At 45.3% G+C, this 26,483-nt stretch overlaps 1 protein-coding gene across 1 annotated transcript in view; it reads right to left on the bottom strand.

The window, feature by feature from the left end:
* LOC110510737 (receptor tyrosine-protein kinase erbB-4) overlaps positions 1-26,483 on the bottom strand; it is a 458,893-nt gene that overhangs the window by 217,385 nt on the left and 215,025 nt on the right. The window contains exon 2 of the mRNA XM_090209472.1: positions 20,113-20,264. Coding sequence (XP_090065598.1) covers positions 20,113-20,264 — 152 coding nt within the window. The remainder of the gene's footprint in view (positions 1-20,112; positions 20,265-26,483) is intronic.

Below are 26,483 nucleotides of genomic sequence, written 5' to 3'. Positions count from 1 at the left end.
CTCTATCCTCCTCTGTGTTGTCCTCTATCCTCCTTTGTGTTGTCCTCTATCCTCCTTTGTGTTGTCCTCTATCCCCCTATGTGTTGTCCTCTATCCTCCTCTGTGTTGTCCTCTATCCTCCTATGTGTTGTCCTCTATCCTCCTCTGTGTTGTCCTCTATCCTCCTCTGTGTTGTCCTCTATCCCCCTATGTGTTGTCCTCTATCCTCCTCTGTGTTGTCCTCTATCCTCCTATGTGTTGTCCTCTATCCTCCTCTGTGTTGTCCTCTATCCTCCTCTGTGTTGTCCTCTATCCTCCTTTGTGTTGTCCTCTATCCTCCTTTGTGTTGTCCTCTATCATCCTCTGTGTTGTCCTCTATCCTCCTCTGTGTTGTCCTCTATCCTCCTCTGTGTTGTCCTCTATCCTCCTCTTTGTTGTCCTCTATCCCCCTATTTGTTGTCCTCTATCCCCCTATGTGTTGTCCTCTATCCCCCTATGTGTTGTCCTCTATCCTCCTCTGTGTTGTCCTCTATCCTCCTCTGTGTTGTCCTCTATCCTCCTCTGTGTTGTCCTCTGTCCTCCTCTGTGTTGTCCTCTATCCCCCTCTGTGTTGTCCTCTATCCCCCTATGTGTTGTCCTCTATCCCCCTATGTGTTGTCCTCTATCCCCCTATGTGTTGTCCTCTATCCACCTCTGTGTTGTCCTCTATCCTCCTCTGTGTTGTCCTCTGTCCTCCTCTGTGTTGTCCTCTATCCTCCTGTGTTGTCCTCTATCCTCCTATGTGTTGTCCTCTATCCTCCTCTGTGTTGTCCTCTATCCTCCTTTGTGTTGTCCTCTATCCTCCTTTGTGTTGTCCTCTATCATCCTCTGTGTTGTCCTCTATCCTCCTCTGTGTTGTCCTCTATCCTCCTCTGTGTTGTCCTCTATCCTCCTCTGTGTTGTCCTCTATCCCCCTATGTGTTGTCCTCTATCCCCCTATGTGTTGTCCTCTATCCCCCTCTGTGTTGTCCTCTATCCTCCTCTGTGTTGTCCTCTATCCTCCTATGTGTTGTCCTCTATCCTCCTCTGTGTTGTCCTCTATCCTCCTTTGTGTTGTCCTCTATCCTCCTTTGTGTTGTCCTCTATCATCCTCTGTGTTGTCCTCTATCCTCCTCTGTGTTGTCCTCTATCCTCCTCTGTGTTGTCCTCTATCCTCCTCTGTGTTGTCCTCTATCCCCCTATGTGTTGTCCTCTATCCCCCTATGTGTTGTCCTCTATCCCCCTATGTGTTGTCCTCTATCCTCCTCTGTGTTGTCCTCTATCCTCCTCTGTGTTGTCCTCTATCCTCCTCTGTGTTGTCCTCTGTCCTCCTCTGTGTTGTCCTCTATCCCCCTCTGTGTTGTCCTCTATCCCTCTATGTGTTGTCCTCTATCCCCCTATGTGTTGTCCTCTATCCCCCTATGTGTTGTCCTCTATCCTCCTCTGTGTTGTCCTCTATCCTCCTCTGTGTTGTCCTCTATCCTCCTCTGTGTTGTCCTCTATCCTCCTGTGTTGTCCTCTATCCTCCTCTGTGTTGTCCTCTGTCCTCCTCTGTGTTGTCCTCTGTCCTCCTCTGTGTTGGCCTCTATCCTCCTCTGTGTTGTCTTCTATCCTCCTCTGTGTTGTCCTCTATCCTCCTGTGTTGTCCTCTATCCACCTCTGTGTTGTCCTCTATCCTCCTCTGTGTTGTCCTCTGTCCTCCTCTGTGTTGTCCTCTATCCTCCTGTGTTGTCCTCTATCCTCCTCTGTGTTGTCTGTCCTCTATCCTCCTCTGTGTTGTCCTCTATCCTCCTCTGTGTTGTCCTCTATCCTCCTCTGTGTTGTCCTCTATCCTCCTCTGTGTTGTCGTCTATCCTCCTGTGTTGTCCTCTATCCTCCTGTGTTGTCCTCTATCCTCCTCTGTGTTGTCCTCTATCCTCCTGTGTTGTCCTCTATCCTTCACGTGTCGTGTATTATTTAATGTCATCCCCCTCTGTGTCCTCTATCCTCCTCTGTGTTGTCCTCTATCCTCCTCTGTGTTGTCCTCTATCCTCCTCTGTGTTGTCCTCTATCCTCCTCTGTTGTCCTCTATCCTCCTGTGTTGTCCTCTGTCCTCCTCTGTGTTGTCCTCTGTCCTCCTCTGTGTTGTCCTCTGTCCTCCTCTGTGTTTTCCTCTATCCTCCTCTGTGTTGTCCTCTATCCTCCTCTGTGTTGTCCTCTATCCTCCTCTGTGTTGTCCTCTATCCTCCTGTGTTGTCCTCTATCCTCCTCTTTGTTGTCCTCTATCCTCCTCTGTGTTGTCCTCTATCCTCCTCTGTGTTGTCCTCTATCCTCCTGTGTTGTCCTCTATCCACCTCTGTGTTGTCCTCTATCCTCCTCTGTGTTGTCCTCTGTCCTCCTCTGTGTTGTCCTCTATCCTCCTGTGTTGTCCTCTATCCTCCTCTGTGTTGTCTGTCCTCTATCCTCCTCTGTGTTGTCCTCTATCATCCTCTGTGTTGTCTGTCCTCTATCCTCCTCTGTGTTGTCCTCTATCCTCCTCTGTGTTGTCCTCTATCCTCCTGTGTTGTCCTCTATCCTCCTGTGTTGTCCTCTATCCTCCTCTGTGTTGTCCTCTATCCTCCTGTGTTGTCCTCTATCCTTCACGTGTCGTGTATTATTTAATGTCATCCCCCTCTGTGTACTCTATCCTCCTCTGTGTTGTCCTCTATCCTCCTCTGTGTTGTCCTCTATCCTCCTCTGTGTTGTCCTCTATCCTCCTCTGTTGTCCTCTATCCTCCTGTGTTGTCCTCTGTCCTCCTCTGTGTTGTCCTCTGTCCTCCTCTGTGTTGTCCTCTGTCCTCCTCTGTGTTTTCCTCTATCCTCCTCTGTGTTGTCCTCTATCCTCCTCTGTGTTGTCCTCTATCCTCCTCTGTGTTGTCCTCTATCCTCCTGTGTTGTCCTCTATCCTCCTCTTTGTTGTCCTCTATCCTCATCTGTGTTGTCCTCTATCCTCCTCTGTGTTGTCCTCTATCCTCCTCTTTGTTGTCCTCTATCCTCTTCTGTGTTGTCCTCTATCCTCCTGTGTTGTCCTATATCCTCCTCTGTGTTGTCCTCTGTCCTCCTCTGTGTTGTCCTCTATCCTCCTTTGTGTTGTCCTCTATCCTCCTTTGTGTTGTCCTCTATCCTCCTCTGTGTTGTCCTCTATCCTCCTCTGTGTTGTCCTCTATCCTCCTCTGTGTTGTCCTCTATCCTCCTGTGTTGTTCTCTATCCTCCTCTGTGTTGTCCTCTATCCTCCTGTGTTGTCCTCTATCCTCCTCTGTGTTGTCCTCTATCCTCCTCTGTGTTGTCCTCTATCCTCCTTTGTGTTGTCCTCTATCCTCCTTTGTGTTGTCCTCTATCATCCTCTGTGTTGTCCTCTATCCTCCTCTGTGTTGTCCTCTATCCTCCTCTGTGTTGTCCTCTATCCTCCTGTGTTGTCCTCTATCCTCCTGTGTTGTCCTCTATCCTCTTCTGTGTTGTTCTCTATCCCCCTCTGTGTTGTTCTCTATCCCCCTCTGCGTTGTCCTCTATCCTCCTCTGTGTTGTTCTCTATCCTCCTCTGTGTTTTTCTCCATCCTCCTCTGTGTTGTCCTCTATCCTCCTCTGTGTTGTCCTCTATCCTCCTCTGTTTTTTTCTCTTTCTACAGACATGGTCAAACACCTCAATGTGAACAGGGGCTGAAATACAGAGTGCACACACATATTCCACCAGACCACACTGAAGAGAGAGAGAAGGGGGAGACAGAGTGAGAGAGAGAGAGGGAGAGACAGAGAGAGCGAGAGAGGGAGAGGGAGAGACAGAGTGAGAGAGAGAGAGGGAGAGACAGAGAGAGCAAGAGAGGGAGAGGGAGAGACAGAGTGAGAGAGAGAGAGGGAGAGACAGAGAGAGCGAGAGAGGGAGAGACAGAGAGAGCGAGAGAGGGAGAGACAGAGAGAGCGAGAGAGGGAGAGGGAGAGACGGAGTGAGAGAGAGAGTGGGAGAGACAGAGAGAGCGAGAGAGGGAGAGGGAGAGACAGAGTGAGAGAGAGAGAGGGAGAGACAGAGAGAGCGGGTGCTATACAAATTGATGGAAAGTGGTGCTGGGGAAAAACATACGACATTATAAAATCCATTTACACAAAAAAACATACACATTTCTTTCCACAGGGTCATGGGTTGAGACGGGGATGCAGCTTAAGCCCCATCCTCTTAAACATATATATCAAAGAATTGGCGAGGGCACTAGAACAGTCTGCAGCACCCACCCTCACCTACTAGGATCTGAAGTCAAATGTCTACTGTTTGCTGATGATCTGGTGTTTCTGTCTCTGACCAAGGACGGCCTACAGCAGCTCCTAGATCTTCTGCACAGATTCTGTCAGACCTGGGCCCTGACAGTAAATATCAGCAAGACTTGTGAATTGTGTTACAAAAAAAGTCCAGTTGCCAGGACCAAAAATACAAATTCCATCTAGACACCTTTGCCTCGAAAGCACACAAAAAACTATACATACCTCAGCCTAGACATCAACGCCACAGGTAACTTCCACTAAACTGTGAATAAGATGAGAGACAAGGCAAGAAGGGCCTTCTATGCCATCAAAAGGATTATAAATTGTACGTACCAGTTAGGATGGAGAGAGTCGGATGGGAAGGATATACTCCAAACACAAACAGTCCCTCATCCACTTCATTTGATGGAGAAAGAAACTGAGATTTCATGGAAAGAGATAGGGGTGCCATGTGAAGATCAGGCGATGAGTGGCTAATCTGCCTTTGCCATCAGTCCTGCTAGCTAATGTTCAATCGCTAGAAAATAAATGGGACCAACTGAAAGCACGTATATCCCACCAATGGGACATTAAAAACTGTAATATCTTATTTTTCACCGATATTAATAATGTGCAGCTGGTGGGTTATACACTCTATCGGCAGGATAGAACAGCAGCCTCTGGTAAGGCACGGGACAGGGACCTATGCATAGTTGTAAACAACAGCTGGTGGGTTATACACTCTATCAGCAGGATAGAACAGCAGCCTCTGGTAAGGCACGGGACAGGGACCTATGCATAGTTGTAAACAACAGCTGGTGGGTTATACACTCTATCAGCAGGATAGAACAGCAGCCTCTGGTAAGGCACGGGACAGGGACCTATACATAGTTGTAAACAACAGCTGGTGGGTTATACACTCTATCGGCAGGATAGAACAGCAGCCTCTGGTAAGGCACGGGTCGAGGACCTATGCATAGTTGTAAACAACAGCTGGTGCACGATATCTAAGGAAGTCTCAAGGTTCTGCTCGCCTGAGGTAGAGTATCTCATGATAAGCTGTAGACCACACTATCTACATTGAGAGTTTTCATCTGTATTTTTAGTAGCTGTCTACATACCACCACAGACCGTTGCTGGCACTAAAACCGCACTCAATGTATGTATACCGCCATAAGCAATGGCAGATTTCCTCCTCTTCGTCAGAAGAGGAGGTGTAGCAGGGATCGGACCAATACGCAGCGTAGTTCGTGCTCAACATGTTTTAATTAAAGACGATAACGTGAACACTACACAAAATAAGTCGGGGACTTTAATGCAGGCAAACTCAAATCAGTTTTACCTAATTTCTATCAGCATGTTAAATGTGCAGTCAGGGGGAAAAAACTCTAGACCACCTTTACTCCACACACAGAGATGCGTACAATGCTCTCCCTCGCCCTCTATTTGGCAAATCTGACCATAACTCTATCCTCCTGATTCCTGCTTACAAGCAAAAATGTAAGCAGGAAGCACCAGTGGTCAGATGAAGCAGTTGCTAAGCTACAGGACTGTTTTTGTTGTTTAATTAAACGTTTCACCTGCACCTGCTTCCCGACTCAAAGCTCCGTTATTACAGACCCACTCCAATTTGCATACCACCCCAACAGATCCACAGATGATGCAATCTCTATTGCACTCCACACTGACCTTTCACACCTGCACAGAAGGATCACCTATGTGAGAATGCTATTCATTGACTACAGCTCTGCGTTCAACATAGTGCCCTCAAAGCTCATCACTAAGCTAAGGACCCTGGGACTAAACCCCTCCCTTTGCAAATGGATCCTGGACTTCCTGACGGGCCGCCCCCAGGTGGTAAGGGTAGGTAACAACCCATCCGCCATGCTGATCCTCAACACAGGAGCCCCTCAGGGGTGCGTGCTCAGTCCCCTCCTGTACTCCCTGTTCACTCATGACTGCACGGCCAGGCACGACTCCAACACCATCATTAAGTATGCCGATAACACAACGATGAGCCTATAGGGAGGAGGTCAGAGACCTGACAGCGTGGTGCAAGGACAAAAACCTCTCCCTCAATGTGATCAAGACAAAGGAGATGATTGTGGACTACAGGAAAAGGAGGACTGAGCACGCCCCCATTCTCATCAACGGGGCTGCAGTGGAGCAGGTTGAGAGCTTGAAGTTCCTTGGCGTCCATGGGTCCTCAGCTCCTCAGAAGGTTTTACAGATGCACCATCGAGAGCATCCTGATGGGTTGCATCACTGCCTGGTATGGCAACTGCTCGGCCTCCGACCAGACTATTTGCATTGCCCACCACCCCCTCTTCTACGCTGCTGCTACTCTCTGTTATTATCGATGCATAGTCACTTTAATAACTCTACCTACATGTACATATTACCTCAATTACTTCAATCCCAGTGCCCCCCGCACATTGACTCTGTACCGGTACCCCCTTTATATATCCCCACATTTGTTATTTACTGCTGCTCTTTAATTATTTGTTATTCTTATCTCTTACTTTTTATTTTTATTTTCCTAAAACTGCATTGTTGGTTAAGGGCTTGTAAGTAAGCATTTCACTGTCTACCCCTGTTGTATTTGGCACATGTGACAAAAACAATTTGATTTGATATGACATTTGAAATGTCTTTATTATTTTGGAACTTAAGTGAGCGTAATGTTCACTGTTCATTTTTTATTTTTTTCACTTTTGTTTATTATGTACTTCGCTTGCTTTGGCAATGTTAACATATGGTTCCCATGCCAATAAAGCCCTGAGAGAGAGAGAGAGAGAGAGAGAGAGAGAGAGAGTGAGAGAGAGAGAGAGAGAGAAACAAACAAAGCAAAGAGAAAACACTGTTTTGAAGAAGGAGCAATTTCCCCTCATTTCCTTCCTCTCCTCATCAGCATTCATCTCCTCACAAATAATCACCAAGAACAATGAAGCATAAGGAGCTCTATTTCATTCCCCTGGTGTTTATCCGCTCCAACACCGAGAGAGAAGAGTATATAATCATCCAACCATTAACGCGTTAAGAATGGAGGGGGTCGTGCCACCATGCTATCTAGAGGAGGGGAGCCAGCACTAACAAAGTGCTAATTTTGGAGTATTATAAAGAGCTGTAATAATGCTAACGCTCGTGTGCCTAGGCTAACGCTAGCCTCCTGTGCCAGGCAACAGCCCCAGACATTTATCGCTCATTCTGTCAGGGCAGAGGCTAACGAAACGTTAGCGTTAGCCCGGGAATAGTTAGACCCCCCCGCTAACCATCGCTAATGCTAACTCCCCTCTTCAACCTCAGCTCGCTGGTGCAGGTGGGGTTATTTGGTGAGAGGATTTTGCCTACACAATTTAGCGACACTGGAGCACATAATATCTTTGAGGAGAGAGAGAGGCAGGATAGAAGAGAGAAAGACTTTAGAAGAGAGGAGCAGAGGGGTCAATTGCTTTCATCCCCTTCTCTATCTTTCCTTTCTCTCTGGCGCGCTCTTGATTTAAATGAGTTCCCCCGGCGGAGCTCTGAGGTGGAGAGGGACGAGGGCTCTATTCAGACACACCCAGAGGGCAGACACCAGCTACTTACCCAGAGCCAGCGACCAAGATGACTTTGTATTGCTTTGGAGAACTACTCACAAAGGGAGCTAGAGTGGACATCAAGCTGACGTGGAATGGTATTATGTAAGGCATTAAATGTGCAGGTGAAACAGCAGCAGCATTGAGGGTCTGAGAGGGATATGAGGAAAATGTAAGAGGAGTGGAAGGACAGCTACAGGAACAGGAACAGGAATAGGAATAGGAACAGGAACAGGAACAGGAACAGGAACAGGAATAGGAACAGGAGCAGGAATAGGAATAGGAACAGGAACAGGACCAAGAACAGATGAGTAGAGAGAAGAGTAGAGAAATTGCTACTTCACCAAATAATTGTTTTCTCTCTCTCTCTCTCTCTCTCTCTCTCTCTCTCTCTCGTCTATGCACTCTCGCTTTCTTTTATGCTCTCTCCTGTTCTCCTGAGATAAAACCCTGTAAAGAGTCTGTCTGTCTCAGTCGTGTGTGTGTGTTTGTGTGTTTGTGTGTGTGTGTGAGGGGGTAGCTGGTGCCTGTGGGAGAGGAGATGTGTCGAGTGGAGTGTGTGTGTGTGTGTGTGTGTGTGTGTGTGTATGTATATATATATATATATATGCATCCTGGATTGATCTGCATTTAATGAAGAGTCAAATAGGCTTATTGGTTCAGCCAAACTGAATGTGTGTCTTAGTGGTTCAGACCAGGGGTGTCAAACTGAATGTGTGTCTTAGTGGTTCAGCCCAGATCGGGGGTGCCAAACTGAATGTGTGTCTTAGTGGTTCAGACCAGGGGTGCCAAACTGAATGTGTGTCTTAGTGGTTCAGCCCAGGGGTGTCAAACTGAATGTGTGTCTTAGTGGTTCAGACCAGGGTTGTCAAACTGAATGTGTGTCTTATTGGTTCAGACCAGGGGTGCCAAACTGAATGTGTGTCTTATTGGTTCAGATCGGGGGTGTCAAACTGAATGTGTGTCTTATTGGTTCAGACCAGGGGTGCCAAACTGAATGTGTGTCTTATTGGTTCAGATCGGGGGTGCCAAACTGAATGTGTGTCTTAGTGGTTCAGACCAGGGGTGTCAAACTGAATGTGTGTCTTATTGGTTCAGCCCAGACCAGGGGTGCCAAACTGAATGTGTGTCTTATTGGTTCAGCCCAGACCAGGGGTGCCAAACTGAATGTGTGTCTTATTGGTTCAGATCGGGGGTGCCAAACTGAATGTGTGTCTTAGTGGTTCAGACCAGGGGTGCCAAACTGAATGTGTGTCTTAGTGGTTCAGACCAGGGGTGTCAAACTGAATGTGCGTCTTAGTGGTTCAGCCCAGACCAGGGGTGCCAAACTGAATGTGTGTCTTAGTGGTTCAGCCCAGACCAGGGGTGCCAAACTGAATGTGTGTCTTAGTGGTTCAGCCCAGATCAGGTGTGTCAAACTGAATGTGTGTCTTAGTGGTTCAGTGGTTCAGCCCAGACCTGGAGTGTCAAACTCAATGTGTGTCTTATGGTTTTTGTTATTTGTATCCAATTAAGACCTAGACAACCAGGTTAAACACCTGTGGCCTAGATAGAGATAGAGAAATTTGAGAAATTTGAGGAAGAGGATATGATGGTCACTCAGGTAAACAGGTTCTTATTTACCTCCCTCTGTTGGTAGGATAGTGTTACTGCTTTAAGGCCTCGTTGGTAGGAGAGTGTTACTGCTGTAAGGCCTCGTTGGTAGGAGAGTGTTACTGCTGTAAGGCCTCGTTGGTAGGAGAGTGTTACTGCTGTAAGGCCTCGTTGGTAGGAGAGTGTTACTGCTGTAAGGCCTCGTTGGTAGGATAGTGTTACTGCTGTAAGGCCTCGTTGGTAGGAGAGTGTTACTGCTGTAAGGCCTCGTTGGTAGGAGAGTGTTACTGCTGTAAGGCCTCGTTGGTAGGAGAGTGTTACTGCTGTAAGGCCTCGTTGGTAGGAGAGTGTTACTGCTTTAAGGCCTCGTTGGTAGGAGAGTGTTACTGCTGTAAGGCCTCGTTGGTAGGAGAGTGTTACTGCTGTAAGGCCTCGTTGGTAGGAGAGTGTTACTGCTGTAAGGCCTCGTTGGTAGGAGAGTGTTACTGCTGTAAGGCCTCGTTGGTAGGAGAGTGTTACTGCTGTAAGGCCTCGTTGGTAGGAGAGTGTTACTGCTGTAAGGCCTCGTTGGTAGGAGAGTGTTACTGCTGTAAGGCCTCGTTGGTAGGAGAGTGTTACTGCTGTTAGGCCACACAGGTGCTGATTGATCTACGGGGACATTACTGTATCTTGCAGGATGAAAAAAAGCATACAATATGTGAAAAGTAATCTAGACTTTTAAACCGCTAGCTTGTCAGCGTGTATGTGTATGTGTGTGTTTGTGCGTGTGCGTGTGCGTGTGTGTGTGTGTGTGTGTGTGTGTGTGTGTGTGTGTGTGTGTGAGTGCATGCATAAGGGTGTGTGATGGAGAGGGATGGATGTGTTTTGCTGAAAGCTGGACTTGACCTGGCAGGATGGCAGGCTCATCTATCTAACTGTCAGGACCCACTAGGCTACAACCACCATGTATCTCTCCTCTCTACCACCATGTATCTCTCCTCTCTACCACCATGTATCTCTCCTCTCTACCACCTTTCCTCTCTCTCTCTCTCTCTCTCTCTCTCTCTCTCTCTCTCTCTCTCTCTCTCTCTCTCTCTCTCTCTCTCTCTCTCTCTCTCTCTCTCTCTCTCTCTCTCTCTCTCTCTCTCTCTCTCTCTCTCTCTCTCTCTCTCTCTCACACACACACACAGACAGCGGCCCATGCTCAGCGGCCTCAAGTTGAGAGGAGGGAGGGTTTTTGTCAGAGCAGATGTTTTTGCGTGTCACTAATGGGTGTCCCCCTCCCTCCATCTCTCTCTCCATCCCTCCCTCCTCCTGCCGTGCTGCTGTTGTCTTTAAGGGAACAGGAACGATCAATTTGTGTGTTCCTCGTCTCTCCATGCTTGATTCAGCCCCCCAGCACCCTCTTCATGAATCTACGCTGTGCTAATGGACGGCCCCGGCCACCACAGATCGCCAGAGAGGAATCACAAGCACTGTCACACACGTGCACGCGCACACAAACACAAGTGAGTGTGTGTGTGTTTGTGTGTGTGTGTGTGTGTGTGTGTGTATGTGTGTGTGTGTGTGTGTGCGTGCGTGCGTGTCAGGCAGATGTAGTTGGATGGAATTTATCCAACCATTATGTAGAATTTATGTTGAATATAATAATGTACTACATTTATCAACCTGACTCCAATATCATGTGAACGATATCGGCCCATAATCGTATCAATCAATCTTGCCGAGGTAGCTAGCATTGTGTCACCACTCAGTATACAATAAGATGCACGTGTCTGGGTTTACCCTGATGCAAATATTAAGAGGCCAATATCTTGCAATAAATGTCCTAGCATTAAATGATGGAGTTCACCTCAGCTCAGAGCTGCACAGTTAGAGACCAAGCATATATGTTATATGCGTTGTTAGATAATTAGATAATTCACCAATTAATGGAATATTATTATGGTTCGTATCCATTTAAAGTAATCCGATTGATTACAGTCATGCAATAAGAAACAATGATCAAATGGTACCAGACATGTTCACCATGAAATGGATACGACATAGAAGTCTTAACAGCATAGAAAATTCACTACTATGAGATCGGTTTACCAATGTCTCCATGATCAACGTTTCAATCCATCTTTTATTCTTCCAAGAGCACCAAATCCATCTTTAATTCTTCCAAGAGCACCAAATCCATCTTTAATTCTTCCAAGAGCACCAAATCCATCTTTAATTTTCCAAGAGCACCAAATCCATCTTTAATTCTTCCAAGAGCACCAAATCCATATTTTATTCTTCCAAGAGCACCAAATCCATATTTTATTCTTCCAAGAGCACCAAATCCATATTTTATTCTTCCAAGAGCACCAAATCCATATTTTATTCTTCTAAGAGCACCAAATCCATATTTTATTATTCTAAGAGCACCAAATCCATCTATTATTCTTCTAAGAGCACCAAATCCAGCTTTTATTCTTCTAAGAGCACCAAATCCAGCTTTTATTCTTCCAAGAGCACCAAATCCAGCTTTAATTCTTCCAAGAGCACCAAATCCAGCTTTAATTCTTCCAAGAGCACCAAATTCAGCTTTAATTCTTCCAAGAGCACCAAATCCAGCTTTAATTCTTCCAAGAGCACCAAATCCATCTTTAATTCTTCCAAGAGCGCCAAATCCAGCTTTAATTCTTCCAAGAGCGCCAAATCCAGCTTTAATTCTTCCAAGAGCACCAAATCCAGCTTTAATTCTTCCAAGAGCGCCAAACCCCAGTATCTCCCATCGTCTAGTTAACCTCACTTTGTATGGCCCAAAACATTCAACCAAAAGGCATAAAACTTCCCATGCATCCTCTAATCTAACCACCCCACCTCCACAATGTATGGTAACAGTGCACCCGTGTTGCTCCTCTTTGAAGTATCTGCCGTCCGACCAACAGAATAACACAGTTTCTCTGTAACAAAAAATCCATATCACTTACAGTACAATATAAAATATCAACATTCAAAGCTCTTTATGAACTCTTGAAAGAATCCGGAACATGACAATTTAAATATAATTCACATAGTAACATTCATTTGGTCTATAAACGTTTTCATCAGTCTTCACTCCCCCAACAGTGTCCGTCCGTGCTCCCAGGGTCCTTTGGGAATGTCCCTCCCCGGGAGAAAGCCACAGATGAAGTGTGATAGATGGTCAGCCAACCAAATAATGTCATAAATGGTGATTGAGTAATGACGCCGGGCCTCAGCGCCTGCCAGTCACCAGTATCACCTTCTATCCTTCTTTCACTACACAGACTCCTGCCAGGCTTGGCATCTCTGTTGAAATCCACATTAAAACACTTCCACTAAACCCAACCATTCGGCATATTTGTTCCAGCACAGCTCTACATTCTAATATCCCTTTTCAACATTTACAGAGGTTCCAGAGGGCTTCACCAAACCAAATCCTTGATCAGCTAAAGAAAGCATGGCAAATCAGTTAAGAAAAAAGCAGTGGGAGAAATTTGGCAGCATGCATGAACATCAACAGTTTTCAGTTCATCTGTAAAACAGCTGCATCAAAGTGCAAGTTAACTTCGGTGTCCCTTCCACAGGACGGTTGAGCTAACGTAGGCTAATGCCGTTAGCACGAGGTTGTAGGTAACCAGAACATTTCCCACGACATGGACATACTGTATCTGACTTTGGAGAGTGGAAAGCTTCAATTCTTGTTAATCTAACTGCACTGTTCAATGTACAGTAGCTATTACAGTGAAAGAATACCATTCTATTGTTTGAGGAGAGTGCATCATTTTGAACATGAAAAGTTATTAACAAACAGATTAGGCACATTTGGGTAATCCTGATTACATAAAATTGAACAGAATTCTTTTTTTATTTTTATTTAACCAGGTAGGCTAGTTGAGAACACCTTTATTTAACCAGGTAGGCTAGTTGAGAACACCTTTATTTAACCAGGTAGGCTAGTTGAGAACACCTTTATTTAACCAGGTAGGCTAGTTGAGAACACCTTTATTTAACCAGGTAGGCTAGTTGAGAACACCTTTATTTAACCAGGTAGGCTAGTTGAGAACACCTTTATTTAACCAGGTAGGCTAGTTGAGAACACCTTTATTTAACCAGGTAGGCTAGTTGAGAACAAGTTCTCATTTACAACTGCGACCTGGCCAAGATAAAGCAAAGCAGTGTGACACAGACAACAACACAGAGTTACACATGGAGTAAACAATAAACAAGCCAATAACACAGAGTAGAAAAAAGAAAAGATATACAGTGTGTGCAAAAGGCATGAGGAGGTAGGCAATAAATAGGCCATAGGAGCAAATAGTTACAATTTAGCAGATTAACACTGGAGTGATAAATGAGCAGATGATGATGTGCAAGTCGTGATACTGGTGTGCAAAAGAGCAGAAATGTAGATAAAATAAAAACAGTATGGGAATGAGGTAGGTAGATTGGGTGGGCTATTTACAGATGGACTATGTACAGCTGCAGCGATCGGTTAGCTGCTCAGATAGTTGATGTTTAAAGTTGGTGAAGGAAATAAAAGTCTCCAACTTCAGCGATTTTTGCAATTCATTCCAGTCACTTTCAGCAGAGAACTGGAAGGAAAGGCAGCCAAATGAGGTGTTGGCTTTGGGGATGATCAGTGAGATATACTGGCAGGGTAGCCTAGTGGTTAGAGTGTTAGTACCGAAAGGTTGCAAGTTCAAATCCCCAAGCTGACAAGGTACAAATCTGTCGTTCTGCCCCTGAACAGGCAGTTAACCCACTGTTCCTAGGTCGTCATTGAAAAGAAGAAGTTGTTCTTAACTGACTTGCCTGGTTAAATAAAGGTAAAAACAAATTAAATAAAAAAAATACCTGCTGGAACGTGTGCTACGGGTGGGTGTTGTTATCGTGACCAGTGAACTGAGATAAGGCAGAGCTTTACCTAGCATAGACTTGTAGATGACTTGGAGCCAGTGGGTCTGGCGACGAATATGTAGCGGGGACCAGCCGACTAGAACATACAGGTCGCAGTGGTGGGTGGTATAAGGTGATTTGGTAACAAAACGGATGGCACTGTGATACACTGTATCCAGCTTGCTGAGTAGAGTGTTGGAAGCTTTTTTGTAGATGACAATGCCGAAGTCGAGGATCGGTAGGATAGTCAGTTTTACTACGGTAGGTTTGGCGGCGTGAGTGAAGGAGGCTTTGTTGCGAAATAGAAAGCCGATTCTAGATTTATTTTGGATTGGAGATGTTTAATATGAGTCTGGAAGGAGAGTTTACAGTCTAGCCAGACACCTAGGTATTTAAAGTTGTCCAAATACTCTAGGTCGGAACCGTCCAGGGTAGTGATGCTAGTCGTGCGGGCGGGTGCAGGCAGCGAACGGTTGAAAAACATGCATTTAGTTTTACTAGCGTTTAAGAGCAGTTGGAGGCCACGGACGGAGTGTTGTATGGCATTGAAGCTTGTTTGGAGGTTAGTTAGCACAGTGTCCAAGGAAGGGCCAGAAGTATACAGAATGGTGTCGTCTGCGTAGAGGTGGATCAGGGAATTGCCCGCAGCAAGAGCGACATCATTGATATATACAGAGAAAAGAGTCGGCCTGAGAATTGAACCCTGTGGTACCCCCATAGAGACTGCCAGAGGTCCGGACAACATGCTCTCCGATTTGACATACTGAAGTAGTTGGTGAACCAGGCGAGGCAGTCATTAGAAAAACCAAGGCTATTGAGTCTGCCGATAAGAATACGGTGATTGACAGAGTCGAAAGCCTTGGCCAGGTTGATGAAGACGGCTGCACAATACTGTCTTTTATCGATGGCGGTTATGATATCGTTTAGTACCTTGAGCGTGGCTGAGGTGCACCCGTGAATGGCTCGGAAGCCGGATTGCACAGCGGATTCAAAATGGTCAGTGATCTGTTCATTAACTTGGCTTTCGAAGACTTTAGATATGCAGGGCAGGATGGATATAGGTCTGTAACAGTTTGGGTCCAGGGTGTCTCCCCCTTTGAAAAGGGGGATGACCGTGGCAGCTTTCCAATCTTTAGGGATCTCATACGATACGAAAGAGAGGTTGAACAGGCTGGTAATAGGGGTTGCAACAATGGCGGCGGATAGTTTTAGAAAGAGAGGGTCCAGATTGTCTAGCCCAGCTGATTTATACGGGTCCAGGTTTTGCAGTTCTTTCAGAACATCTGCTGTCCGGATTTGGGTGAAGGAGAGGCTGGGGAGGCTTGGGCGAGTAGCTGCGGGGGAGGCGGAGCTGTTGGCCGGGGTTGGAGTAGCCAGGAGGAAGGCATGGCCAGCCGTTGAGAAATGCTTATTGAAATTTTTGATTATCATGGATTTATCAGTGGTGACTTAGCCTCAGTGCAGTGGGCAGCTGGGAGGAGGTGCTCTTGTTCTCCATGGACTTTACAGTGTCCCAGAACTTTTTGGAGTTAGAGCTACAGGATGCAAATTTCTGCTTGAAAAAGCTAGCCTTTGCTTTCCTGACTGACTGTGTGTATTGGTTCCTAACTTTCCTGAACAGTTGCATATCGTGGGGACTATTTTTGTCCTGATCAAGGGCAGTCAGGTCTGGAGTGAACCAAGGGCTATATCTGTTCTTAGTTCAGCATTTTTTGAACGGGGCATGCTTAACTAAGATGGTGAGGAAATTACTTTTAAAGAAAGACCAGGCATCCTCGACTGACGGGATGAGGTCAATATCCTTCCAGGATACCCGGGCCAGGTCGATAAGAAAGGCCTGCTCGCTGAAGTGTTTTATGGAGCTTTTGACAGTGATGAGGGGTGGTCGTTTGACCGCGGACAGATAGCAGATACAGGCAATGAGGCAGTGATCGCTGAGATCCTGATTGAAAACAGCAGAGGTGTATTTGGAGGGCAAGTTGGTCAGGATAATGTCTATGAGGGTGCCCATGTTTACAGATTTAGGGTTGTACCTGGTGGGTTCCTTGATGATTTGTGTGAGATTGAGGGCATCTAGCTTAGATTGTAGGACTGCAGGGGTGTTAAGAATATCCCAGTTTAGGTCACCTAACAGAACAAACTCTGAAGCTAGATGGGGGGCGATCAATTCACAAATGGTGTCCAGGGCACAGCTGGGAGCGGAGGTGGGTCGATAGCAGGTGACAGTGAGAGACTTATTTCTGGAGAGGTTTATTTTAAAAATTAGAAGTTCAAAGACCTGGAAAGTCTTTGAGTATGACAGAACTTTGCAGGCTATCTCTGCAGTAGATTGCAACTCCTCCCCCTTTGGCAGATCTATCTTGACGGAAAATGTTGTAGCTGGATATGGAAATCTCAGAATTGTTGGTGGTCTTCCTAAGCCAGGATTCAGACACGGCAAGGACATCAGGGTTGGCAGAGTGTGCTAGGGCAGTGAGTAAAACAAAGTTAGGGAGGAGGCTTCTGATGTTGACATGCATGAAACCAAGGTTTTTTCGATCACAGAAGTCAACAAATGAGGGTGCCTGGGGACACGCGGGGCTTTGGTTTACCTCCACATCACCCGATTAACAGAGGAGGAGTAGGATGATGGCATGGCTAAAGACTATCAAAACTGATCGCATTGGGGACAAAGAATAAAAGGAGCAGATTTCTGGGCGTGGTAGAATAGATTTAGGGCATAATGTGCAGACAGGGGTATGGTGGGGTGCGGGTACAGAGGAGGTAAGCCCAGGCACTGAGTGATGATAAGAGAGGGTGTATCTCTGGATAAGCTGGTTATAATGGGTGAGGTCACCGTATGTGTGGGAGGTGGGACAAAGGAGGTATCAAAGGTATAATGAGTGGAACTAGGGGCTCCATTGTAACTAAAACAATGATAACTAACCTAAACAACAGTATACAAGGCACATTGACATATGAGAGAGACATACAGCGAGGCATAAAGTAATCACAGGTGTTGATTTGGAGAGCTAACTAAGACAACGGGTGAGACAACAGCTAATCAGCTAAAACAACAACAGGTAAAATGGCGATGAAGGGGCAGAGAGGAGCCTGAGTTCGCGGATGGGGCCGACAGATAAACAAACAAACCAAAAAATAAAATTATAATAATAAAAATACAATATTTCATTGGATCAGTCAAACTTTGCACATACACTGATGCCATCTAGTGGCTAAAATCTAAATTGCACCTGGGCTGGAATAATACTTTATGGCCTTTCTCTTGCATTTCAAAGATGATGGTAAAACATTTTTTTACAAAAGAACAGTTGGTTTTTTCTTTGTATTATCTTTTACCAGATCTATTGTGTTATATTTTATGACATTCGTTTCACATTTCCACAAACTTCAAAGTATTTCATTTCAAATGGTACCAAGAATATGCATATCCTTTCTTCAGGTCCTGAGCTACAGGCAGTTAGATGTGGGTATGTCATTTTAGGCAAACATTGGAGAAAAAAAGGGGCTAATCCTTTTAAAGTTACTGCAACAACTGACTGAAGGGTGCTGATATTAGAGCCCAACTTCAGTGTGACCAAATGTATGACAAGCCTAATAAAGACTGTGGGGCCGAAACTGTTGTTTCAGTCGCTTTCACTGCAGAGGAACAGGACTCAAAGCAACTCTGGAGCAAATCTGGGGGTAAAGAAAGCTTCTGAACTCCCAAACGAGCAGGGCTTCTTTGCCCTCGGTGACTGGCAGGTGTAACCTTATAAAAGGCTGTATAATAGTAGATAAGAGTTATAGTACAGCATGGTACCACTGTGTAACCTACAGTCTGACTGACAGCACTAATAACCCTTCCAATCACTCAGTTCCCTGTAGGCATCTTCCCACAATTACTAGACAGTCTGAGGATTTAGTGCGTTGTTTTGGATTTAGTGCGTTGTTCTGGATTTAGTGCGTTGTTCTGGAGTTAGTGCGTTGTTCTTGATTTAGTGCATTGTTCTTGATTTAGTTCGTTGTTCTTGATTTAGTGCGTTGTTCTTGATTTAGTGCATTGTTCTTGATTTAGTTCGTTGTTCTTGATTTAGTGTATTGTTCTTGATTTAGTGCATTGTTCTAGATTTAGTTAATTGTTCTAGATTTAGTACATTGTTCTTGATTTAGTTCTTGTTCTTGATTTAGGTCATTGTTCTTGATTTAGTTCATTGTTCTTGATTTAGTTCGTTGTTCTTGATTTAGTGTGTTGTTCTTGATTTAGTTCGTTGTTCTTGATTTAGTTCGTTGTTCTTGATTTAGTGCGTTGTTCTTGATTTAGTGCGTTGTTCTTGATTTAGTTCGTTGTTCTTGACTTAGTGCGTTGTTCTTGATTTAGTGCGTTGTTCTTGATTTAGTGCGTTGTTCTTGATTTAGTTTGTTGTTCTTGACTTAGTGCGTTGTTCTTGATTTAGTGCGTTGTTCTTGATTTAGTGCGTTGTTCTTGATTTAGTTTGTTGTTCTTGATTTAGTGCGTTGTTCTTGATTTAGAGCGTTGTTCTTGATTTAGTTTGTTGTTCTTGATTTAGTGAAAGAAGGAAGGGATGGCGGGATGGGTGTGAATGTCAGAAGTTCAATTGAATCATAGTAATTATCATCGTCATTATCATCATTATCATAGTCATAACCATCACCACTTCCTGTCCTATCTGGTCTGGCTGTACCCAGAGGGCTCTGAGACACTTCATCAGAAATCATCAGCCCAGGAGAGAGAGGAGGGCAGGTTCAACCAGGATATCAACATGCATGACAACTGTCTCTAAGGGAATATTCCCTGTCAAGTTAGCCGAGAGGAACTTTTCCTCCGGCGTTGCCCCAGTTACTGTTCCTAAAGTTTTGACCGTGTTTCTCTCTCTTTTTCTGAATGTGTTTAATCAACCCCCTCAATTACATCTGTTTGGACAACAGAAAACAATCTATGATATTTGACATATTTTATCATCTCAAGTGGTTAGCTCTGATAGGATGCGAAAACATTTCTCCTCCGTCATCCTCTGCCAGTTTCCCCGGAAACGTGAGGCGTCAGTGTACTGTTGGGGGTCCTTACGGGTCAGGTGGTACTTAGCGGCACAGTGTGATATCATTAACCCCGCTACCACCTTTGCCATGTCACACCGCCATCAACCCCGTCACCCTGTGGACCGGCGCAGCCATAAAAGCGGGTGTCTCCACGGCAACAGCGTACCTCCAGATATCCCTTATCAATCCCCCAGATGCCTAATTGTTGCGCTAATGATGCAATGCCTGATGGAACTGTTTATGGTTTTCATTTTCCCCGACGTCGGAGCGCGGTAATTAGTGGCACACCTCAGATCATTAAACAGCATGGGGGGCCCGGGAGGGTGGGAGGTGGGGGAGAGGGGAGGTGGGCACACCGGGGAGAGAGGAGAGGACCCATGCTGTGCCGAGATAGGCCTAGTAAGGGAGCTTTATGTTCATAAAAATAAAGAAATAAAAAAATGTTTTTTAAGATTATGTTATTCCAGGCCTCCTCTCTCCTCACACCGGGTCCTCTCCTCTCTCCTCACACCGGGTCCTCTCCTCTCTCCTCACACCGGGTCCTCTCCTCTCTCCTCACACCGGGTCCTCTCCTCTCTCCCCGTAGATCATTTTATGCAGCACCAGTTGACCAATAATAAAAATATGTGCTAAAATATCCACAGTGCTGAAATGAACAACATTTGATTCATAAACTGCCAATAGAAATAAACACATTATGCGTGACTTTTTCACGTCTACCATTCATTTTTGACCAACCACAATCCATGGTCTATCAGCAGCGTCCGGTCAAGATGGACTCACCTTGAGGAAGGAGAGGTTGCGGTTCCGGTCGATACTGGTGATCTCCAGGTTTCCCATGACCACCTCACAGTTCTCATAATGCTTCTTCAGGGTGCGGTACTGCTGGTCCAGGTCTGACAACGTGCTCAACTTGTTCTCCGTTCCAGGGCAAACTGCAGGGAGAGAGAGAGACACAGATGGATACAAATACATCTCACCATTCAACTTAACTACAAAGCATTAGAGAGGTCTCTTCTGTAAAGTAGGGAGTCACTGTAAATAAGATGTTGTTCTTAACTAACTTGCCTGGTTAAAAAAGGTTACAATTTAAAATTCAAGAGAGGGAGAGAGAGAGAGAGAGAGAGAGAGAGAGAGAGAGAGAGAGAGAGAGAGAGAGAGAGAGAGAGAGAATCCTCTAGGGCTCTGTTCACAAACACAAACACACTCCACAGAGTCCCAGGACAGCAGCACAATTAGACCGAACCAAATCATGAGAAAAGATAATTACTTGACACATTGGAAAGAATTAACAAAAATTCCACAGTGTGACATCACAGCAGCAAGATTTGTGACCTGTTGCCACAAGAAATGGGCAACCAATGAAGAACAAACACCATTGTAAATACAACCCATATTTATGCTTATTTATTTTCCCTTTTATACTTTAGCCGTTTGTACATTGTTACAACACATCGTTACAACACTGCATATATACATAATATGACATTTGTAATGTCTTTATTGTTTTGGAACTTCTGTGAGTGTAATGTCTACTGTTAATTTTGATTGTTTATTTCACTTTGTATAATATCTACCTCACTTGCTTTGGCAATGTTAACATGTTTCCCATGCCAATAAAGCCCCTTTAATTGAATTGAATTGGGAGAGAGAGAGAGAGAGAGAGAGAGAGAGAGAGAGAGAGAGAGACAGAGAGAGAGAGACAGAGAGAGAGACAGAGAGAGAGACAGAGAGAGAGAGAGAGAGAGAGAGAGAGAGAGAGAGAGAAAGAGAGAGGGGGGGAGAGAGAGAGAGAGAGAGAGAGAGAGAGAGAGAGAGAGAGAGAGAGAGAGAGAGAGAGAGGGGGGGGGAGAGAGAGAGAGAGAGAGAGAGAGGGGGGGGGGGGAGAGAGAGAGAGAGAGAGAGAGAGAGAGAGAGGGGGAGAGAGGGGGGAGAGAGAGAAGTAGGTAGGAAGAAAGAGTATATCTAGACACCTCTACAATGGGACAGAAAGAGAGCCGTTTGCAGTGAGTCAGCATGAATACTGATATCTCCAGCAGGATACAGTTGTACTGTTGTCACACCACTCTTCAGTTTAGTGAACCCGTATCCATGCCCACTATATCCTGTTGGGGGACTTGTGTCTTATTCTTTAAACCTAACAAACGTCACAGAGGTGGAATGTATGGAGCTCTGTGCTAGACAATTATTTCTGAACCTTTCATCATTGCACAACCTGTGCACCAAAATTATTCACTGAGAGAGAGAGAGAGAGAGAGAGAGAGGGAGAGAAAGGGGATACAGAAGGAAAGAGAGGGATGAGGAGAAAGTGAAGTAGAGAGAAAGGAGCAGGGGGAGAGAGCAGAGATGTTAATGTCACCGTGGAGAGCTCCAGACCTGACCCTTGACAATGACAGAGCTTGGAGAGGTGGAAAACACTTGATTCCTCAAAGGCATTGACCTACAATACCGGCACTCCACAATCACACAGCCATTTAATTAAATAAATTATAATGAAGTTCATTGACCTTTACAGAAGGTTTGACTGCTGTCTTCTCATTACCTCTGATATTACAGGTCTTTGGTAGTATTAGTGGTGGCCGTGCCCATGTGGTGGATGACATCACTGGTAATAATGAAAACGAGCAATAACAATGAGTGTGTGAGGGTGGAATGGAGTAGCCCCCTACCCTCTCACCCCAACCACTACTCCCTCACCCCAACCACCACTCCTAGCCCCCTACTCCCTCACCCCAACTACCAATCCTAGCCCCCTACTCCCTCACCCCAACTACCACTCCTAGCCCCCTACTCCCTCACCCCAACCATCACTCCTAGCCCCCTACCCTCTCACCCCAACCACTACTCCCTCACCCCAACCACCACCCCTAGTCCCCTACTCCCTCACCCCAAACACCACCCCTAGTCCCCTACACCCTCACCCCAACCACCACTCCTAGTCCCCTACCCCCTCACCCCAACCAGCACCCATAGCCCCCTACCCCCTCACCCCAACCAGCACCCATAGCCCCCTACCCCCTCACCCCCCCGCTGACTCCGATTCCCAGCTGCTATTCTTGGGTAGAGGAGGAGGGTGGCTACCATGGTGCTCCAGGGGTTAACAGGTTCTGACACATCCCCTTTATCCCTCTAGCCTCTCCACTGGACATGACACCTCATTACAAGCACCTATTTCCACCCATCAAACACCTTCTCTGATGAACTGGCAGCTGCCACTACGGCCAAAGGCACTACAAGAGGATGTGCGTGTACGTTTGTACCAGAGAGAGAGTCATTAACACAGAGAGAAAGTGTTTGTTCATTTTTTAATTTGATTTAACCTTTATTTAACTAGGCAAGTCAGTTAACAATAAATTCTTATAAAACAAAGACGGCCTACACCGGCTAAATCCTAACCCGGACGACTCTGGGCCAATTGTTTGCCACCCTTTGGGACTCCCAATCACGGCCGGTTGTGATACAGCCTGCAATCGAACCATGGTCTGTACTGATTCCTGTAGCACAGAAATCCAGTGCCTTAGACCTCTGGACCACTCGGGGGCCCGAACACAGAGAGAGAGAGAGTCAATAACACAGAGAGAGAGAGAGTCATTCAAACAGAGACAGAGACATTAACACAGAGAGACTACTTATCACAGAGAGAGAGAGAGTCATTAACACAGACAGAGAGAGAGTCATTAACACAGAGAGAGAGTCATTAACACATAGAGAGAGAGACTAATTAACACAAAGAGAGGGTCATTAACACAGACAGAGATAGAGTCATTCAAACAGAGAGAGGTTCATTAACACAGAGAGAGAGTCATTAACACAGAGAGAGTAATTAACACAGAGACAGACTCATTAACAAAGAGAGAGAGTCATTAAAACAGAGAGAGGCTCATTAACACAGAGAGAGTGTCATTAACACAGAGAGAGTCATTAACACAGAGACAGAGTCATTAACAAAGAGAGAGAGTCATTAAAACAGAGAGAGGCTCATTAACACAGAGAGAGTGTCATTAACACAGAGAGAGTCATTAACACAGAGAGATAGAGTCATTCAAATGGAGAAAGAGTCATTAGCACAGAGAGAGACTCATTAACACACAGAGAGAGAGTCATTAACACCTTATTAAGTTCTGGGTTCTATCTTTCAGTCCCCACTGCTAAACATAGAGACCAACATTACAGTAGGTCAACATAGAGACCAACATTACAGCAGGCAAACATAGAGACCAACATTACAGCAGGTAAACATAGAGACCAACATTACAGCAGGCAAACATTACAGTAGACCAACATTACAGTAGGCAAACATAGAAACCAACATTACAGCAGGTAAACATAGAGACCAACATTACAGTAGGCAAACATAGAGACCAACATTACAGCAGGTAAACATAGAGACCAACATTACAGCAGGCAAACATTACAGTAGACCAACATTACAGTAGGCAAACATAGAAACCAACATTACAGCAGGTAAACATAGAGACCAACATTACAGTAGGCAAACATAAAGACCAACATTACAGTAGGTAAACATAGAGACCAACATTACACTAGGTAAACATTACAGTAGACCAATATTACAGTAGGCAAACATAGAGACCAACATTACAGTAGGCAAACATAGAGACCAACATTACACTAGGTAAACATTACAGTAGACCAACATTACAGTAGGCAAACATAGAGACTACCATTACAGCAGGTAAACATAGAGACCAACATTACAGTAGGTAAACATAGAGACCAACATTACAGTAGGTAAACATAGAGACCAACATTTCAGTAGGTAAACATAGAGACCAACATTACAGTAGGTAAACATAGAGACCAACATTACAGTAGATAAACATAGAGACCAACATTACAGTAGGCAAACATAGAGACCAACATTACAGTAGGCAAACATAGAGACCAACATTACAGTAGGTAAACATAGAGACCAACATTACAGTAGGTAAACATTACAGTAGACCAACATTACAGCAGGTAAACATAGAGACCAACATTACAGTAGGCAAACATAGAGACCAACATTACAGCAGGTAAACATAGAGACCAACATTACAGTAGGTAAACATAGAGACCAACATTACAGTAGGTGAACATAGAGACCAGCATTACAGTAGGCAAACATAGATACCAACATTACAGAAGGCAAACAGAGACCAACATTACAGTAGCCAAACATAGAGACCAAGATTACAGTAGGCAAACATAGAGACCAACATTACAGTAGGTAAACATAGAGACCAGCATTACAGTAGGCAAACATAGATACCAACATTACAGAAGGCAAACAGAGACCAACATTACAGTAGGCAAACATAGAGACCAAGATTACAGTAGGCAAACATAGAGACCAACATTACAGTAGGTAAACATAGAGAACAACATTACAGTAGGTAAACATAGAGACCAACATTACAGTAGGCAAACATAGAGACCAACATTACAGTAGGCAAACATAGAGACCAACATTACAGTAGGTAAACATAGAGACCAACATTACAGCAGGTAAACATAGAGACCAACATTACAGTAGGCAAACATAGAGACCAACATTACAGTAGGCTTTACATAGAGACCAACATTACAGTAGGCAAACATAGAGACCAACATTACAGTAGGTAATCATAGAGACCAACATTACAGTAGGCAAACATAGAGAGCCCTATGGGCCTTGGTCAAAAGTAGTGCACTATAAAGGGAACAGCATGTCATTTGGGAGGAAGTTATGACGATGTAACTGTGTGTGTGTATGCCTGTGTGTGTATGCCTGTGTGTGTGTGCGTGTGTGTATGTGTGTGTGTGTGTGTGTGTGTGTGTACACAAACATAACGCTAGTGTGATGCCAGAGATTGCAGACAGACCCTATAGGCCTGATTGGTATGCTGGGGTGTGTGTGTGTGTGTGTGTGTGTGTGCATGCACGTAGGTGTGGCTGTGTACTCCCTATAACTGGCTTCTACAACCAGCTCAGAGCTCATAAGGTGGCACGGGTGCGTCAGTAATACGTCCTTATTGAGCCCCTGAGGGGTGTAGTGTAGTGTAGCAGGGTAGAGGAGGGGCTGAGAGATTACAGAGTAGTGAGAGGAGACACAGACAGACAGACACACAGACAGACAGACAGACAGACAGACAGACAGACAGCTAGGAGAGGACAGAGGAATAGCCACAGACATGTACCAATCTAACCAATCAGACACTCTATTGGTCTGATCTATCTATCCATCCTCCAATCACAATAAAGAATGACGCTTGGTGAGGTGGGGTTCAACCCTGTGAATAATTTGTGTACACAGGTTGTGCAATAATGAAAGGTTCAGAAATAATTGTCTAGCACAGAGCTCCATACATTCCACCTCTGTGACGTTTGTTAGGTTTAAAGAATAAGACACAAGTCCCCCAACAGGATATAGTGGGCATGGATACGGGTTCACTAAACTGAAGAGTGGTGTGACAACAGTACAACTGTATCCTGCTGGAGATATCAGTATTCATGCTGACTCACTGCAAACGGCTCTCTTTCTGTCCCATTGTAGAGGTGTCTAGATATACTCTTTCTTCCTACCTACTTCTCTCTCTCCCCCCTCTCTCCCCCTCTCTCTCTCTCTCTCTCTCTCTCTCCCCTCTCCCTCCCTCCCTCTCTCTCTCTCTCTCTCTCTCTCTCTCTCCCTCCCTCCCCCTCTCTCTCTCTCTCCCTCTCTCCTCTTTCATCTGCAGCCCCTGCGGTGGTGGTGTAAGAATTGAGCCGTCACATCCTAGAGTTCACACAGTGGGTTGGAGAGGGGAAAGAGGGAGAGAGAAGGTCCATTTGATGCCCAGAGAGGCTGCCAACGAGAACAATAGGCAGACTCTCTGTGGCCGTGTCACTCCCCAAGCAGGAGCTCTAGGCAGAACTAATTTATTTTACCCAGTGAGAGACAGGGAGGAAGGGAGTTAGACAGAGAGAGAGAGAGATCACCGTCAAAGAAAGAGGGCGAGAGAGAAAGAAGGATGGAAAGAGATGGCAAAAAAAGATAGATGGAGAGAAAAATAAAGAGATAGAAAGAGAGAGACTTGACAACAGTAGAGTTCTGGGCAAATTCTTCCCTCAGCAATATAACAGTAGAGTTCTGGGCAAATTCTTCCCTCTCAGCAATATAACAGTAGAGTTCTGGG

The sequence above is a fragment of the Oncorhynchus mykiss genome, chromosome 18, assembly GCF_057628025.1.
Source record: "Oncorhynchus mykiss isolate SJ-2025 chromosome 18, ASM5762802v1, whole genome shotgun sequence".
Lineage (NCBI taxonomy): Eukaryota > Metazoa > Chordata > Actinopteri > Salmoniformes > Salmonidae > Oncorhynchus > Oncorhynchus mykiss.
Note: the sequence above shows the minus strand (reverse complement) of the source record. Positions and strands in the feature narration are given on the sequence as shown.